The 19,456-nt window shown below is 44.8% G+C and overlaps 1 protein-coding gene across 6 annotated transcripts in view; it reads right to left on the reverse strand.

Annotated features, from left to right (window-relative positions):
• Positions 1-19,456, reverse strand: part of SLC4A2 (solute carrier family 4 member 2) — a 199,077-nt gene that overhangs the window by 70,587 nt on the left and 109,034 nt on the right. For all 6 annotated transcript variants that reach the window (XM_030191911.1, XM_030191921.1, XM_030191916.1 and 3 more), the window contains 3 exons: positions 3,703-3,938; positions 2,905-3,050; positions 818-1,044 (listed from right to left, as the gene is read on the reverse strand). In XM_030191911.1, the coding sequence (XP_030047771.1) occupies positions 818-1,044; positions 2,905-3,050; positions 3,703-3,938 (609 nt within the window). The remainder of the gene's footprint in view (positions 1-817; positions 1,045-2,904; positions 3,051-3,702; positions 3,939-19,456) is intronic.

Here is a 19,456-nt window from a genome sequence, read left to right on the forward strand (position 1 = left end):
TGTGTGAGTGAACATGCGTTGTGTCTGGAGAGTGTATGCGAGCGAACGTGCATTCTGTCTGGTGAGCATGTGCAAGTGAGCGAACATGCATTCTGTCTGGTCAGTGTGTGTGAGTGAAAGTGCATTCCAGCTGGTGAACATACGAGTGAGCTTGTGTGAACGAGTGTGCATTCTGTCTAGTGAGCATGTGCGAGCGAACGTGCGTTCTGTCTGGTGAGCGTATGCGAGCGAACGTGCATTCTGTCTGGTGAGCATGTGCAAGTGAGCAAACGTGCGTTGGTGAACAGGTGAGTGAGCTTGTGCGAATGAACGTGCATTCAGTCTGGTGAGCCTCTGTGAGTGTGCAAGCAAATGTGCATTCTATCTGGTGAACATACGAGTGAGCGAGTGTGCATTCTGTCTAGTGAGCGTGTGCAAGCGAACGTGTGTTCTGTCTAGCGAGCATATACGAGCGAACGTGCATTCTGTCTGGTGAACGTGTGCAAGTGAGAATGTGTGAGTGAACGTGTATTTGTTTTGCGAAAGTATGCGTGCATGTGTGTATGTTTTGAGCGAATACATGTATCTGAGTGTGAATGTGCATGTTATGTGGGTGTGTTTGTGTAAGTGTATCTGTTTTGTGGTGGGCGAGTGAATTCATGTATCTGGTTGTGAAAATGCACGTGCGTTTATGTGTATCCATTTTGTGAATGCTCGAGTTAGTGCGTTTGCATTTTGCATGTGTTGTGGTTTATGATGCACCACCCCATTCCTCCTTGTGTTACATTCAGAAGGGAAAGGATTGCATGGCCCATTCCCTGGTCACGCAAGCACTTACTCTTCATGAGGTCCAGGTCGGCCGAGGCCAGGGTCTGGGCTTCTGACTCGTCTGTGGGCATCTTCTGGTAGCAGGGGTCCTCTGGTCCTGTCATGCTCCCAATCCGCCTCCTCTCGTGCAGGTTGTAACTGCGATGTCCAGCTTGGGTTTTTGAGAGCTGGCGCCCAGCACTTCCATCCTCCTCTGTGGAGATGGCACCCGAAGGAGTCACACTGTCGCTCTCGCCTCTGCAAAGAGACATAGAAGAGTGAGATTAACTCACACTGCATAGGTCAAATGTTTATATGAAAGCCTGGCTCTCGCCTCTCATCACAAGCTCATAAACCCTTATAGTTAATTTAAAAACATAGCTACAGTTCTAATTGGGCTACCATAAACCTCTCCAACATAAGCGCACAACTTTGGAATGGACTCCCGTATGCTGTGAAAACAATACATGACCACCTAAATTTCAGGAAGTCATTAAAAACCCACCTCTTCAAAAAAGCTTATCCCAACGATCCAACATAAATTCCCACATCCTGCAATACAACACAATCAAAGATCGTACTGAACAATTTGCTATCCTCTTTCCCTTGACCCATGACGACTGATTCAGCTCTGTCTCATCTGACCACAACACAATCTTGTATTTGTTATCAATGGCAAACGCCTTTACGGTACTTTGTAAACCTGCAAATAGGTGGGAAAATGTGGGGTATAAATGTAATAAATAAATAATGTTTTATCTAACCACTTTCCTCCACATCCACCCCAACTATGCTTGACTCTATTATACTAATGGCCTCCATTATCTGTGAGGGTAGCTCATTTCATGCCAGGCCGTCAGCTTTACTTCTTATGAGACTAATATTTAAGGTTACCAGATTATTAATAGGCAAATCAAGGACACTGAATAAGAATGGGGGGGGGGGGGGGCAGGAGATAGACAGACCCTCAGGAGTTCTGGGTTGACAAGCCAGCGGCAGAGGTTGGAGGGAGGAAAATCCCCTGGAGTTACGCACTGAATCATCAAGTCCCATCCAGCCCTTTAGTGATTGCAGTATCGCTTCCAGATCGATGTGATGTGATGCAATGTCTTTTTTGTATACCACTAACTCCCTCTTAACAGAGGTTCAAAGTAGTTTAACAAAAAGAAATTATGACCAAAGGATAATGATTATGGCATAAGCCGTTTAAACTGGAAGACCTAAAGAATTTTCAATTTATTTGATTCAAAGCTCTCGTTAATATACAATGCTACCCCTCCACCAATTCAACCCACCCTATCACTACGATATAATTTGTACCCTGGCATGACAGTGTCCACTGGTTATCCTCCTTCCACCAGGTCTCAGAGATGCCTATTATATCTAATTTTTCATTTAGTGCAATATATTCTAACTCTCCCATCTTATTTCTTAGGCTCCTGGCATTCGCATATAGACATTTCAAACTATGTTTGTTAAGACATAAGCATCGCCACACTGGGACAGATCAAAGGTCCAACTAGCCCAGCACCCTGTCTCCGACAGTGGCCAATCCAGGTTTCAAGTACCTGGCAAGATCCCAAAACAGTACAATACATTCTTTGCTGCTTATCCTAGAAATAAGCAGTGGATTTTCCCCAAGTCCATTTTAACAATGGTCTATGGACTTTTCCTTTAGGAAGCCATCCAAACCTTTTTTAAACCCTGCTAAGCTAACAGCTTTTACTACATTCTCTGGCAACAAATTCCAGAGTTTAATTACACGTTGAGTGAAGAAATATTTTCTCTGATTTGTTTTAAATTTACTACTTTCTAGCTTCATTGCGTGCACCCTAGTCCTAGTATTTTTGAATAAGGAGCAAGGGGGAGGGGGTGGCAATTTGCCCTGTGAAGATGGCTCAGATTAGTGGAAAAAGGATGATGATCAGTTCTGTGAAGAGGGCTTGGGTTAGAGATTTAGATTAGAGATGACAGGAAGGTGATGTGTGCTGAGAACAAGTCTTGGATTAGAAATAAGAGGACTGACCTATGTTGTGAAGTGAGGGGTCTCAGGCGAGGAGAGAGCATGTAAGTTATATTATGTGTAAGGGGAGGGAGATGGAGATTTCTCTTGCTTACCTTGGTACTTCTTCTTCCGTGGAAGGGATATCATGGTCTCCGCTGTCTGTGGGCGACTGCTGCTCGCACTGTGCCGACAGTTTTGGGCTTCCCATCTTACAATGAACAGAGTTTGGATCCATGGTGTCGTCATCATGGAGGAAAAACTGCCTCAATGAGAAATGAAGTCAAACAGCTGAAGGGCAAACATGAGTGAGGGAGGGAGAACAAGAGACGACAACAGGGGAAAGACCATGAGACAAACAGACAAAAGAGAAGGAAAGAAGGTGACAAGTATATGGAGGAAGAAGCAGGATCTCAATCTATTAACCATAAAAATAATAATACAAACTCTGTCCACTATCAAACATTTTATGACCTGAACCCCCTCCCCTCCCCCCCCCAAAAAACAACAACCGAGTGGCCCTTGAGGTTCAACCTGCACACAATATTCCATCATAGGTCACCAGCTTGACAGTGAGAGGCAGCCGCAGTGATTCTATTGAACGTTTTCTGATGTCCAATTCCTACCTCTGTTTTTTTGGAGGGGGGTGGGGGTGAGTGAGAGGTCCAACAGGACACTGCTGCTCAGGCTAAGATGTGTTTTGGAGAAAGTGCTGCCAGGACAGAGGAAGAAACACACCTTTCACCATGGTGCCCACAGGCAGCTGCTGATCCTACCTACTTGGTAGGAAATCCAAGGGTACCCATATTGGTAACGAAGAACAGAATTTAGGGCTGACCCTCTCTACCCCTCACTGGTGGTGCAGGAGTGGGTTCTCCGTTCCCAGCGAGTGAATATTTGGGGCTCTGCTGTACCTGCACATCCTCTGTCGAAGCATCAGGGATTTTCTCTTCCCCCGACTTCTCCGCATCTGTATCAAGAGCTTCGTCTTCATCCTCTTCGCCTTCCTCGATGGTGGGCGTCTCCCCCGGTATGGAAGCTCGTCGCTTCTTTTTCTTCACCTTTTTTGGAGTTCCTTTCTTCCTGCGAGCCTCGGCAGGGAGGTGGGTGGAGAGTGGGTGGTGGATGTGATGAGAGGAATGGCGGTGATCTGGAAATGGACAAAAATACAACTGCTGAAAATGCAAACAGGGGAACTAAGGCTGACAACATGTCAAAGTTTGGTCTAAAAATATTATAAATAACTGTTCTATAATACATATAACAGCTTGAAGGGTATGACTACAGCTTCAACAGGAGTTAATCAGCTTCTAATCTTAAGAGTAAATAGAACGCTCTCTCAAGAATGGAAAAAAAAGCCCAGATATCAAGAACAATTAACTTTCCGAACCTAATCAGGAGATTACTGAACACCCAGCAGGGAAGCCTATCAAAAAATATCTTTAAATATAGGGAAAGATTAGATTATTTAATGGCATGTGCTAGTGACCGTAGTCTAATCAAGCATTTATATTCTGTTATTTCCAGTGTCAACTGGCTCCTGGTGGAGTCAAACAACCAATATTATCAATAAATAAATCCCTAATTCAAAATTAAATCTAAAAAAAAACTATGGAAACCCACCCTCAAAATGAGAAAACACAATTTTTTTTCAGTTTCTTTCAGAATGTGATATATTTATTTATTTAGATTTTGCTCACACCTTTTTTCAGTAGCAGCTGAAGGTGAGTTACGTTCAGGTACTCTGGATATTTCTCTGTCGCAGGAGGGCTCACAATCTAAGTTTGTACCTGAGGCAATGGAGGGTTAAGTGACTTACCCAAGATCACAAGAAGCAGCAGTGGGATTTGAACCAGCCACCTCTGGATTGTAAGACTGGTGCTCTAACCACTAGGCCACTCCTCCACTAGTAACATTCCCCGTAGAATCTCAAATAGTAGCAAAAGGATCTCAAATAGTAGCAACATTCCCCATAGAATCTCAAATATTTATTTATTTAGATTTTGCTCACACCTTTTTCAGTAGCAGCTGAAGGTGAGTTACGTTCAGGTACACTGGATATTTCTCTGTCCCAGGAGGGCTCACAATCTAAGTTTGTACCTGAGGCAATGGAGGGTTAAGTGACTTACACAAGATCACAAGGAGCAGCAGTGGAATTTGAACCTGCCACCTCTGGGTTGCAAGACTGGTGCTCTAACCACTAGGCCACTCCTCCACTAGTAACATTCCCCGTAGAATCTCAAATAGTAGCAACAGGATCTCAAATAGTAGCAACATTCCATGTAGAATCTCAAATAGTAGCAACAGAACCTCAAATAGTAGCAACATTCCCCATAGAATCTCAAATATTTATTTATTTAGATTTTGCTCACACCTTTTTCAGTAGCAGCTGAAGGTGAGTTACGTTCAGGTACACTGGATATTTCTCTGTCCCAGGAGGGCTCACAATCTAAGTTTGTACCTGAGGCAATGGAGGGTTAAGTGACTTACCCAAGATCACAAGAAGCAGCAGTGGGATTTGAACCAGCCACCTCTGGATTGTAAGACTGGTGCTCTAACCACTAGGCCACTCCTCCACTAGTAACATTCCCCGTAGAATCTCAAATAGTAGCAAAAGGATCTCAAATAGTAGCAACATTCCCCATAGAATCTCAAATATTTATTTATTTAGATTTTGCTCACACCTTTTTCAGTAGCAGCTGAAGGTGAGTTACGTTCAGGTACACTGGATATTTCTCTGTCCCAGGAGGGCTCACAATCTAAGTTTGTACCTGAGGCAATGGAGGGTTAAGTGACTTACACAAGATCACAAGGAGCAGCAGTGGAATTTGAACCTGCCACCTCTGGGTTGCAAGACTGGTGCTCTAACCACTAGGCCACTCCTCCACTAGTAACATTCCCCGTAGAATCTCAAATAGTAGCAACAGGATCTCAAATAGTAGCAACATTCCATGTAGAATCTCAAATAGTAGCAACAGAACCTCAAATAGTAGCAACATTCCCCATAGAATCTCAAATATTTATTTATTTAGATTTTGCTCACACCTTTTTCAGTAGCAGCTGAAGGTGAGTTACGTTCAGGTACACTGGATATTTCTCTGTCCCAGGAGGGCTCACAATCTAAGTTTGTACCTGAGGCAATGGAGGGTTAAGTGACTTACCCAAGATCACAAGAAGCAGCAGTGGGATTTGAACCAGCCACCTCTGGATTGTAAGACTGGTGCTCTAACCACTAGGCCACTCCTCCACTAGTAACATTCCCCGTAGAATCTCAAATAGTAGCAAAAGGATCTCAAATAGTAGCAACATTCCATGTAGAATCTCAAATAGTAGCAACAGAACCTCAAATAGTAGCAACATTCCATGTAGAATTTCAAATAATAGCAACAGAATCTCAAATAGTAACAACATTCCCCATAGAATCTCAAATATTTATTTATTTAGATTTTGCTCACACCTTTTTCAGTAGCAGCTGAAGGTGAGTTACGTTCAGGTACACTGGATATTTCTCTGTCCCAGGAGGGCTCACAATCTAAGTTTGTACCTGAGGCAATGGAGGGTTAAGTGACTTACACAAGATCACAAGGAGCAGCAGTGGAATTTGAACCAGCCACCTCTGGATTGTAAGACTGGTGCTCTAACCACTAGGCCACTCCTCCACTAGTAACATTCCCCGTAGAATCTCAAATAGTAGCAAAAGGATCTCAAATAGTAGCAACATTCCCCATAGAATCTCAAATATTTATTTATTTAGATTTGCTCACACCTTTTTCAGTAGCAGCTGAAGGTGAGTTACGTTCAGGTACACTGGATATTTCTCTGTCCCAGGAGGGCTCACAATCTAAGTTTGTACCTGAGGCAATGGAGGGTTAAGTGACTTACACAAGATCACAAGGAGCAGCAGTGGAATTTGAACCAGCCACCTCTGGATTGTAAGACTGGTGCTCTAACCACTAGGCCACTCCTCCACTAGTAACATTCCCCGTAGAATCTCAAATAGTAGCAACAGGATCTCAAATAGTAGCAACATTCCCCATAGAATCTCAAATATTTATTTATTTAGATTTTGCTCACACCTTTTTCAGTAGCAGCTGAAGGTGAGTTACGTTCAGGTACACTGGATATTTCTCTGTCCCAGGAGGGCTCACAATCTAAGTTTGTACCTGAGGCAATGGAGGGTTAAGTGACTTACACAAGATCACAAGGAGCAGCAGTGGAATTTGAACCTGCCACCTCTGGGTTGCAAGACTGGTGCTCTAACCACTAGGCCACTCCTCCACTAGTAACATTCCCCGTAGAATCTCAAATAGTAGCAACAGGATCTCAAATAGTAGCAACATTCCATGTAGGCAGTGGCGTACCAAGGGGGGGGGGGGGGGGGGGGGCGGGGGGGGCGGTCCGCCCCGGGTGCCAGTGGGTGGGGGGTGCTCCGCTCCCGCCGCCTCCCGTGGCCGTTCCCGTTGCACCGCACATTAAAAAAACCGGCGAAGCAGCGTCGCAGGCAGCGCCTCGTGCCCTGCTTGTAAAAAAAAAAAAAAATCAAATCTCCTTCCTTCTCCTCCTCGTCTTGACGTCGACTCGGGCCTTTTGATTGGAAGGCCCGAGTCGACGTCAAGACGAGGAGAAGGAAGGTAATTTGATTTTTTTTTTTTACAAGCAGGGCACGAGGCGCTGCCTGCGACGCTGCTTCGCCGGTTTTAACGGGACTGAGGTGGGGAAGGAGAGGGGCGAAAGGGACTCGGGTGGGGGTGTTCAGAGGGGAGAAGGGGACTGGGGTGGGGATCTCAGACAGGGGAGGGGAGAAGGGGACTGGGGGGGGGATCTCAGAGGGGAGAAGGGAAGGGGAGGGGAGAAGGGGACTGGGGTGGGGGTGTTCAGAGGAGAGAAGGGGGCGCGAGAGGGAGGGCAGACCCTGGATGGATGGGAGAGGGAGGGCAAATGGTGGATGGAAGGGACGGCAGAGAGGGCAGACACTGGATGGCAGAGAGAGAGAGAGAGAGTGAAGACAGTTTGTACCTGAGGCAATGGAGGGTTAAGTGACTTGCCCAAGATCACAAGGAGCAGGAATTATTAGGAAAGGGATGCAAAATAAGAATTGTGAAAATATTTTCTATTTTCTACCGCGGGGCCCTTACCCGGCGGTAATTGGCAGTTGGCGAGCACTCATACCGCTCGGTTAGCACGTGAGACCTTACCGCTAAGTCAAAAATGGACGTGTGCTGGTTTTCATTTTGCCACATGTCCATTTTCCAGCACTTTAAAAAATCCCCTTTTTTCCAGGTGGGCTCGGGAAACGGACCAGCGCACGTCTTAAAACATGTGCCTACATCAGCACAGGCCACTTTTGGGCATGCCTCAGTAAATGGGCCCCACAGTTCCTTAGTAAGAGTATTGCCCTAACATGATATATTTACCTACCATGTCTATCAAAATAGCAGACTATGAACTTTTCCTCCAGGAACTTGTCCAAACCTTTTCTTAAACCCACATATGCTAACCACTGTTACTATATCCTCCGGCAACGAGTTCCAGAGCTTAACTATTCATTTAGTGAAAAAAAATATTTCCTCCTATTTCCATGTAATTTTATTGAGTGTCCCCTGATCTTTGTACTTTTTGAGAAAGAGTGAAAAATTGATTCACTTTTACCTGTAATACATATCCCCCCCCTCAGCCATCTATTTTCCAAGCTGAAGAGCCCTAACCTCTTTAGCCTTTCCTCATGTGGGAGGAATTTTATCCCCTTTATAATTTTAGTCACTCTTCTTTGAACCTTTTCGAATTCCGCTATATCTTTTTTGAGACAGGGCGACCAGAACTAAATGGAATACTCAAGGTGAGGTCGCACCATGGAGTGATACATTATAATATTCTTATTTTTCATCTCTTTCCTAATAATTCCTAGCATCCTGTTTGCTTTTTTGGCCACCGCTGCACACTGGGCAAAAGATTTCAGTGTATTATCTACAATGACACCTAGATCTTTTTCTTGGGTGCTGTCTCCTAAGGTGGGCTCTAGTTTCAGGTAACCAGGACTTTTTTTTGAAGGGGTACCGAGTACCGGCACCTTTTCCATTGTCTGCTAAAATTGACCCACCTGGAGTATTGTGTTCAGTTTTAGAGGCCGTATCTTGTTAAGGATGTAAAAAGAATTGAAGCGGTGCAAAGAAAAGCTACGAGTATGGTATGGGATTTGCATTACAAGACGTATGAGGAGAGACTTGCTGAACTAAACATGTATACTCTGGAGGAAAGGAGAAACAGGGGTGATATGATACAGACGTTCAAATATTTGAAAGGTATTAATCCGCAAACGAACCTTTTCCGGAGATGGGAAGATGGTAGAACGAGAGGACATGAAATGAGATTGAAGGGGGGCAGACTCAAGAAAAATGTCAGGAAGTATTTTTTTCACGGAGAGAGTAGTGGATGCTTGGAATGCCCTCCCGCAGGAGGTGGTGGAAATGAAAACGGTAACAGAATTCAAACATGCGTGGGATAAGCATAGAGGAATCCTGTGCCGAAGGAATGGATCCTCAGGAGCTTAGTCAAGATCGGGAGGCGGGGCTGGTGGTTGGGAAGCAGGGATAGTGGAGGGCAAACTTAAACGGTCTGTGCCAGAGCCGGTGGTGGGAAGCGGGACTGGTGGTTGGGAGGCGGGGGTAGTGCTGGGCAGACTTATACGGTCTGTGCCCTGAAAAGCACAGGTACAAATCAAAGTAGGGTATACACAAAAAGTAGCAGATATGAGTTATCTTGTTGGGCAGACTGGATGGACCATGCAGGTCTTTTTTTCTGCCGTCATCTACTATGTTACTATGACCCCAAGTTTTAATGAAAGAGCTCAGGCTCTACCACCAATTCTGTCTTGTCATAGATTCTGTGACTGGTTGCAGGGGGCCTGGCTACTGTGGGGTGGGTCCCTCAGTGATCACCCCATTCCTGAAGGGTGGCCTAGCATTTGAGTACAGGCACCTTTTTTGCTAGAAAAAAAAAATGCACTGCAGGTAACTTCCCAATGTGCATCACTTTGCATTTGTCCACATTAAATTTCCATCTACCATTTGGATGCTTAGTCTTCCAATTCCCTAAAGTCTTCCTACAATTTTTCACAGTCCACATGTGTTTTGACAACTCTGAATAATGCACTAAAGGACATTGCCTTCTATCCCACGACTCTTTAATCTTCTCAAGAGTCTGTCATGAAAAACTTTGTGAAAAGCTTTCTGAAAATCTAGATGCACTAAATCAACCGGCTCACCTTTATCAACATGTTTGTTGACGCCTTCAAAGAAATGAAGCAAATTGGCGAGACAAGACTTCCCTCAGCTAAACCCATGTTGACTCTGTCCCATTAAACCGTGTTTATCTATATGTTCCATAATTGTATTCTTTATAATAGATTCCACTCTCATCAGACTTACCAGTCTGCAATTTCCTTAGAGATGGTCGACCTAGATGTAGAGATGGTCGTCCATGGTTTTCAGCCATAATGGAAACTAAGGACACCCATCTCAAAAACGACCAAATCCAAGCCCTTTGGACGTGGGAGGAGCCAGAATTCGTAGTGCACTGGTCCCCCTGACATGCCAGGACACCAACCGGGCACCCTAGGGGGCACTGCAGTGGACTTCACAAATTGCTCCCAGGTGCATAGCTCCCTTACCTTGGATGCTGAGCCCCCCAAAACTGTACACCACTACCATAGCCCTAAGGGGTGAAGGGGGGCACCTACATGTGGGTACAGTGGTTTTCGGGTGGGTTTTGGAGGGCTCACATTTACCACCACAAGTGTAAGAGGTAGGGGGGGATGGGCCTGGGTCCGCCTGCCTGAAGTGCACTGCACCCACTAAAACTGCTCCAGGGACCTGCTGTGATGGAGCTGGTATGACATTTGATGCTGGCATAGAGGCTGGCAAAAAAAATGTTTTTTAAGTCTTAGTATTTTTATTGATTTAAGAACAGAATAACATATTAGAAAGCATTATAACATCATAAAAATGCCAAAAAGCGTGAGGGAGGGAAAAGAGAGAAAAAGAAGCAATTAAAAAACAAAACAAGAAAAAAACACCCAGGAGGGAAAGGACTTCTCAACATGCATCTCTAAAGTACATGAGCAACAAAGACCACTTCTCCTTGTAAGAAATATATATCGATGTGACTTTTTAGCAAGGAATGATTCACACTTATAAGTCTGAAATACTAAATTTTAAAGTTTTTTTTAGGGTGGGAGGCGGTTGGTGACCACTGGGGGAGTAAAGGGAGGTCATCCCTGATTCCCTCCGGTGGTCATCTGGTCAGTTCGGGCACCTTTTCACTGCTTGGTCGCAAGAAAAAAATGGACCAAGTAAAGTCGGCCAAGTGCTCATCAGGGACACCCTTCTGTTTTCCATTATGGGCCGAGGATGCCCATCTCTTAATCACGCTCCAGTCCCACCTTCGCTACGATGCCGACACGCCCCCATGAACTTTGGTCGACCGTGCGATGGGAAGCAGTTGAGGACCCCCAAAATCGGCTTTCGATTATGCCAATTTAGGCAACCCTGACAGAAGGACGCCCATCTCCCGATTTGTGTCGGAAGATGGGCGCCCTTCTCTTTCAAAAATAAGCCTGATAGTAACATAGTAGATGATGGCAGATAAAGACCTGTATGGTCCATCCAGTCTGCCCAACAAGATAAACTCATTATATGTGATACTTTATATGCATACCTGACCTTGATTTGTTCTTGCCATTTTCAGGGCTTAGACCGTAGAAGTCTGCCCAGCATTAGCTTTGTTTCCCCAATTACCGGTATTGCCACCCAATCTCAACTAATCTTCTGTGGATCCATTCCTTCTGAACAGGATTCCATTGTGTTTATCCCACGCATTTTTAAATTCTGTTAACGTATTCATCTCCACCACCTCCCGCAAGAGGGCATTCCAAGTATCTACCACCCTCTCCATGAAATACTTCCTGACATTTTTCCTGAGTAAATATGAGAACTATCTGGATTTGTAACCATGAAAGACACACTGTGGCCTGGCGTTCACCATAAACTCTCCCTTCAAAGCTACACGACTGACTATAGAAGAACGGCAGCCTGTTAGAAGAACCCAAGGAATGCTTAAGGTTAATTCTCTCCAAATGTTTGACCTGCTCAGCTCTGTACTTATAACCACACTTCAAATAGCAAACAAAGGAAATCAACAACTCTATAACATGAGAGCTACACCGTAGCCTCTTGCCAGATACAAACTGTCCCTACGGCTGCATGACTGACTGTGGAAGAATGGCAGCTTAAATGAGAAACCCTACCTAAGTGACAGCGTCATTTTGAAGTCTGCCACAACGCTAAATCCACACCTCCCCACCTTATGAGTTCATGAGACACCATGACCTCTCTACACCATCAATAGCTTCTACCTTCAAGGAGAACTCAGTTCTGAAATCTTTAATAGCACAATTTAAAACTGATAAACAATGCTAAACCCAATTGTCTTAAACTAGCTCAAAAAGCTATCACCATAAAGTGGCTCACATGGACTTGCTTAGCCCCTCTTGAGCACGTTGGGCGGCAGCCTACCAGATAACGTGGAGGGGCATAATCGAACGGGGATGCCCATCTATAAGGGCGCCCATCTCTAATGACGGCCCCGTAAAGCGGCGTACCCGACCGTATTATCGAAACAAGATGGGCAGCCATCTTTCATTTCGATAATACAGTCGGCGCCGGCCAAATCTCAACATTTGGGCCGCCCTTAGAGATGGCCGACATTGGTTTTCGCCGATAATAGAAACTAATGGCGGCCATCTCTAAACCGGCCAAATCCAAGCCATTTGGTCGTGGGAGGAGCCAGCATTTGTAGTGCACTGGTCCCCCTCACATGTCAGGACACCAACCGGGCACCCTAGGGGGCACTGCAGTGGACTTCACAAATTGCTCCAAGGTGCATAGCTCCCTTACCTTGGGTGCTGAGCCCCCCAAAACCCACTACCCACAACTGTACACCACTACCATAACCCTTAAAGGGTAACAGGGGGCACCTAGATGTGGATACAGTGGGTTTTGGGTGGGTTTTGGAGTGCTCCCATTTACCACCACAAATGTAACAGGTAGGGGGGAATGGGCCTGGGTCCGCCTGCCTGAAGTGCACTGCAGTACCCACTAAAAACTGCTCCAGGGACCTGCATAGTGCTGTGATGGAGCTGGGTATGACATTAGAGGCTGGCAAAAAAAAAAAAAAAAAAAATTTCTGTTGGGTGGGAGGGGGTTGGTGACCACTGGGGGAGTAAGGGGAGGTGATCCCCGATTCCCTCCGGTGGTCATCTGGTCAGTTCGGGCACCTTTTCAAGGCTTGGTCGTGAACAAAAAGGGACCAAGTAAAGTCGGCCAAATGCTCGTCAGGGCTGCCCTTCTTTTTTCCATTATCAGCCGAGGACGGCCATCTCTTAACCATGCCCCCGCCCCGCCTTCGGTACACTGCCGACACGCCCCCTTGAAGCCGGCCAAAATCGGCTTTCGATTATACCGATTTGGCCGGCCTTAGGAGAAGGCCGGCCATCTCCCGATTTGTGTCGGAAGATGGCCGGCCGCCCTTCTCCTTCTAAAATAAGCAGGTTAGTGCCTAATCCTATCCCCATAATCTATAATCAGTCTAGAAAACCCTGTACTAAGAAACACTCTAATTGTATTGTCAGATACCTGCTAGACAATACCAATATATATCATCAGAATACTACTATGATTATGGACCAGAACAAAATGGTTAACATTTGATGGCCTAAAAAAAACCTTGCTACCTTTTGCAATTAACCAAACAACTCTCCCCTTTGGAACACAAGTCTCAACTCACTCCTGTCCCAGCCAGCTATATCAACGCTAGATATCTGGTGAACAAGGCTCTCTTACTCAGGGATCTGCGAGAATCTTCACATCTTGGCTTCTTGTTTATCTCAGAAACATGGCTCACGGAAGTTGACAGTCCGATACTGCCCCACATCCAGTGGTGTGCTGGAGCTGGCTCGCTCTGGCTCGCAAGATCCGGTTGTTAAATTTTGGCCGGATTTGCGAGCCGGTTGTTGGAAAGGGTGAGCCGGCTCTCCCTCCCTCCGCCCTCCGGATCCGGTCCCTCACAGACCCTACCTTGACTATCGAATTCTTCGGGGCAGGCAGTGTTGCCTGCCCGCTGCTATCGCTGACTTTCCTCCGCCGCCTGTTTGCGCTTTAAAAATGGCCGCCGAGACTTCCAGAGGAGGCCTCGCGAGACTTCTGTAAGTCTCGGCGGCCATTTTGAAGCGCGATCGGGCGGCGGAGGAAAGTCAGCGATGGCAGCGGGCAGGCAACACTGCCTGCCCCGAAGAATTTGATGGCCAAGGTAGGGTCGGTGAGGGACCGGATCGGGAGGGAGGGAGGGAGGAAGCAGGAGAATTTGTGAAACAAGTCGGGAGGGGGTGGCAGGGGAGAGAAGGGAGCTGCTGGGCATGGGTGGATGGAGGGCAGGGGAGAGGAGGATCACTGCTGGACATGGGTGGATGGAGGGCAGGGGAGAGAAGGGTCGCTGGCCATGGGTGGATGGAGGGCAGGGGAGAGAAGGGTCGCTGGCCATGGGTGGATGGAGGGCAGGGGAGAGAAGGGTCGCTGGGTATGGGTGCATGCTGGGCAGGGGAGAGGAGGGTCACTGCTGGCCATGGGTGGATGGGAGGGCAGGGGGAGAGGAGGGGAGAGAGAATAAATGCTGGACATGGATGGAGGGGAGGGAAGAGTGAGGAAGGAGATAAGATAAGGGAAAAGGAAGAGAGGAGAAAAACTGCACATGGATGAAGAAAATAGGCAGAAGCTGAGGACCAGAAATGAAGAAGAAAGGAGGAAAGGAAAGAAATAAATGGAAAGGAAGCCCTGGAAACGGAGTTAAGAGGACAGATAGCAGCAGAATCGGATACTGGGCCAGCATGATCAGAAAAACAGTCACCAGACAACAAAGGTAGAAAAAATCATTTTATTTTCATTATAGTGTTTGGAATATGTTCCCTTTGAGAATCAGGTGCTCAACATTAAAAGTTTATATTTATTTACTTATGGCATTTTATCCCACATTAAACATGAATTAGATTGGAACCTGGGATCATTTAATTTTTTTTTCCTGGAGAGAGTAATGCATCCCCCCCCCCCCCCCCGGCTATAGCCAGCTCTGCAATTTTGGGGGGCGCAGAGGTGGATGGGGGGGCGCAGAGGTGGACGGGGGAGGGGGGGGTGCAGTGGTGGACGGGTGGGGGGGGGGGGGGGCGCCGAGGTGGACCGGGGAGAGAGCCTGTTGTTAAAAATTTACCAGCACACCACGGCCCACATCTATCTACCCGGCTATGGTATTCTTCATTCTCCAAGACAGGGTAAAAAAGGAGGCGGACTTGCTCTTATATTTACGAGTTTTTTTCCACATGTCTTTAGTTAGTTCTGGGGTTTTCCCGGAACTGGAATACATGCTATGCAAATTATGCAATGATTCAAAAGAGGCAAATCTAAATTACCCTACTCCTCATTTACCGTCCTCTAGGAGCTTGGTCCAAGGCAGAACCACTATTGCTTCCTCTGTCATGCCAAAATTTAAGGATTATCTTCCTGAGAGACTTAAACCTACAGTTGGAAAATGATGCAGGCACCAATGTCCACAACTTCAAATCATTCCTGAAGCATTGTGAACTAACTACATTCTCCGAGGGTGCAACTCATGAAACAAGACATATGTTAGACTTCATGACATCCTATCCTAATAGCTTGATTTTATTTATTTATTGCATCCCACATTTTCCCACCTATTTGCGGGTTCAGTGTGGCTTACAATACATTGTATTGATGGAAATACAATTTGTTACAACTCGATTATGGGTTACATTGTGAGGAGTTAGGTTAGGACAAAGTCAAAGTATCATTAAGGGAATAAACAAGGAAAAAAACGGTGGAACAGTGGAAGAACAACGGATGCTGATAAGGCAACAGAACAATAGCAAGAGAACATTCGGGTATAACATTTTATCTGTAAATTGAGGTTTAAATGTGATAAAATTACTGGGGATGAGAATATAGAAGAGAGTGTATTGATGCATTGCTAACTGTGTGTGTGTAATTCATTTGTTTTGATCCTTTCAATAGATTTTTTCAAAGAGATGAGTCTTTAATAGTTTGCGGAAGTCGGTTAGTTCGTAGATCGTTTTCAGGTTTAGTTCATTCAAATGGAAGCCAGTACCATGGTCTGACCAACTGGATTTCACCACTGATATCTGGATGTAAAGCTTGACCAGAAACTAGTCATCCAAACTCAACAACTAATTTATTTATTTATTGCATTTGTATCCCACATTTTCCCACCTATTTGCAGGCTTAATGTGGCTTACAGAGATCTGTTATGGCATTGGCATTCCAGGGTGTCAGATACAATTGGTGATGCAAAGAGATAAGGATGGGAAAGAAGTTGTAAGAAAATAGATATAGAGAGATGACTTTCAGACTGGGGTGGATTGGTGAAGTGGTAAAGTTAAGCTATGGGTCCTCTTTGTAGGCCTTATTGAAGAGATACGTCTTCAGGGATTTACGAAAGTTGGATGTTTCGTCGATTGTTTTCAGGTCAGCTGGTAGTGCGTTCCACAACTGCATACTCATGTAAGAGAAGGAGGTCGCATGTATAAGCTTGTATTTTAGTCCTTTACAGCTGAGGAAGTGTAGATGAAGAAATTTTCAGGATGATATTTTGGCATTTCTAGGAGGCAGATCCACGAGATTTAGCATGTAGGTCGGAGCGTCTCCGTGGATGATTTTGTGTACAATCGTGCAAATCTTGAACATGGTCCATTCCTTAAGTGGGAGCCAGTGATATCATCACCATTTCAAAAGACAATTAGAAATCAGAACATTTTCAGCATTCTATTCCCCGTCTTGGAGTCAAAATATGGAACTCTCTACCTATTCCCATCAGAACAGAAAACAGCTACCTTAACTTCAGGAAGGGGCTAAAAACTTTCTCTTCCCGAAGACTGCTTCATAATAATCCATCATGACTTCTACTGGGATCTGTGCTGGGACCGCTGCTTTTTAACATATTTATAAATGACCTAGAGATGGGGGTAACTAGTGAGATAATTAAATTTGCTGACGACACAAAGTTATTCAAAGTAGTTAAATCGCAGGAGGATTGTGAAAAATTCAAGAGGATATTACGAGACTGGGAGACTGGGCGTCTAAATGACAGATGACGTTTAATGTGAGTAAGTGCAAAGTGATGCATGTGGGAAAGAGGAACCCAAATTATAGCTACGTCATGCAAGGCTCCGCGTTAGGAGTTACCGACCAAGAAAGGAATCTAGGTGTCGTCGTTGATGATACGTTGAAACCTTCTGCTCAGTGTGCTTCGGCGGCTAAGAAAGCAAATAGAATCTTAGGTATTATTGGGAAAGGAATGGAAAACAAAAATGAGGACGTTATAATGCCTTTCTATCTCTCCATGATGTGACCACACCTCGAATACTGTGTTCAATTCTGCTTGCCGCATCTCAAAAAAGATATAGTGGAATTAGAAAAGGTGCAGAGAAGGGTGACAAAAATGATAAAGGGGATGGGACGACTTCCTTATGAGGAAAGGCTAAAGCGGCTAGGGCTCTTCAGCTTGGAGACAAGATGGCTGAGGAGAGATATGATAGAGGTTTATTAAATAATGAGTGGAGTGGAACGGGTAGACGTGAAGTGTCTGTTTACGCTTTCCAAAAAGACTAGGACTAGGGGGCATGCGATGAAGCTACAAAGTAGTAAATTTAAAATGAATTGGAGAAAATGTTTCTTTACTCAACGTGTAATTCAACTGTGGAATTCGTTGCCAGAAAATGTGATAAAGGCGGTTAACTTAGCAGAGTTTTAAAAAGGTTTGGACGGCTTCCTAAAGGAAAAGTCCATAGACCATTATTAAATTGGATTTGGGGAAAATATTTCTGGAATAAGCAGCATAAAATGTTTTGGGCTTTTTTTGGGATCTTGCCAGGTATTTGTGACCTGGATTGGCCACTGTTGGAAACAGGATGCTGGGCTTGATGGACCTTTGGTCTTTCCCAGTATGGCAATACTTACGTACTTATGTATCATCCATTATCCTTTCCTTGATGTTTTTAGTCTCATGCATTATTCCAGTGGTCTCTAATGTTTCTCAAATCTCACACTAACATTATCTGCTTTTGTCTCACCTAGAATCTGAACCCTGGAAAGGGGATATTAGCTGTATATAAAAATTGAATTTATTACATCTAGAAATTTTATCTCCCTGGCACTCCCTGATATAACATTTATCCAGTTAATATTCGGATAATTGAGAACATCCATTATTATAATGTTGCCCAATTTGACAGTTTTCCTAATTTCTGTAAACATTTCTTCCTGTCTGTTCGTTGTGTCCTGGCGGATGGTAGTAATAAACCAGCAAACAGACTAATGGTTCTGAAATGCCGTATCATTTACGCTGATGATGTAACGATCTACATCCCTTTCAAACAAAACCTAAAAGAAATTTCCAATGAAATCAACCAAAGTCTACATATCATGCACTCCTGGGCAGATGCCTTTCAGTTAAAACTCAATGCAGAAAAAACCCAATGCCTAATACTCACCTCTCAACACAACACGAGCAAATTTACCACCATCAACACACCAAAACTAAATCTACCAATTTCGGAAAAATTGAAAATTCTTGGAGTCACCATTGATCGGCACCTAACACTTGAGAATCACGCGAAAAACACAACCAAAAAGATGTTCCACTCAATGTGGAAATTAAAGAGAGTAAAACCATTCTTCCCAAGGATCGTTTTCAGCAATCTGGTACAATCATTAGTACTCAGTCATCTAGACTACTGCAACTCACTCTACGCCGGTTGCAAAGAGCAAATACTCAAAAAACTCCAAACATCCCAGAATACGGCAGCCAGACTCATATTTGGAAAGTCAAAATACGAAAGTGCAAAACCCCTACAAGAGAAGCTGCACTGGTTACCACTCAAAGAACGCATCACGTTCAAGGTATGTACCCTAGTACATAAAATCATCCATGGTGAGGCTCCGGCCTATATGTCAGACCTGATAGACCTACCACCCAGGAATGCTAAAAGATCATCTCGTACATTCCTTAACCTTCATTTCCCCCACTGCAAAGGCCTAAAATATAAATTAATGCACGCATCAACCTTCTCCTATATGAGCACGCAACTCTGGAACGCATTGAGGCATATTTTCAAAGCACAGCCTCCCAAAGTTCCATAGAAACCTATGGAACTTAGCCTCCCAAAGTGCTTTGAAAATATGCCTCATTGCCACGCAACCTAAAAGCGACCTATGAACTGACCAACTTCCGCAAACTGCTGAAGACCCATCTCTTCGACAAGATATACCACAAAGACCAACACATGTGAAATCCCCACATATATCTAGTAATGTTAAGAATGCCTTATGTCATTGTCATTTCACTATCATGTATTCCACTACCATGCAACCAAAATACTTCTGTAACACTAAATGTCTATTCTCCTCTCATTTCCACTATCCATGATGTATTGTAAGCCACATTGAGCCTGCAAAGAGGTGGGATAATGTGGGATACAAATGCAATAAATAAATACATTTAATGAAAACAATCACCCTTAACGATATGGGT

The sequence above is a fragment of the Microcaecilia unicolor genome, chromosome 1 (assembly GCF_901765095.1).
Source record: "Microcaecilia unicolor chromosome 1, aMicUni1.1, whole genome shotgun sequence".
NCBI lineage: Eukaryota > Metazoa > Chordata > Amphibia > Gymnophiona > Siphonopidae > Microcaecilia > Microcaecilia unicolor.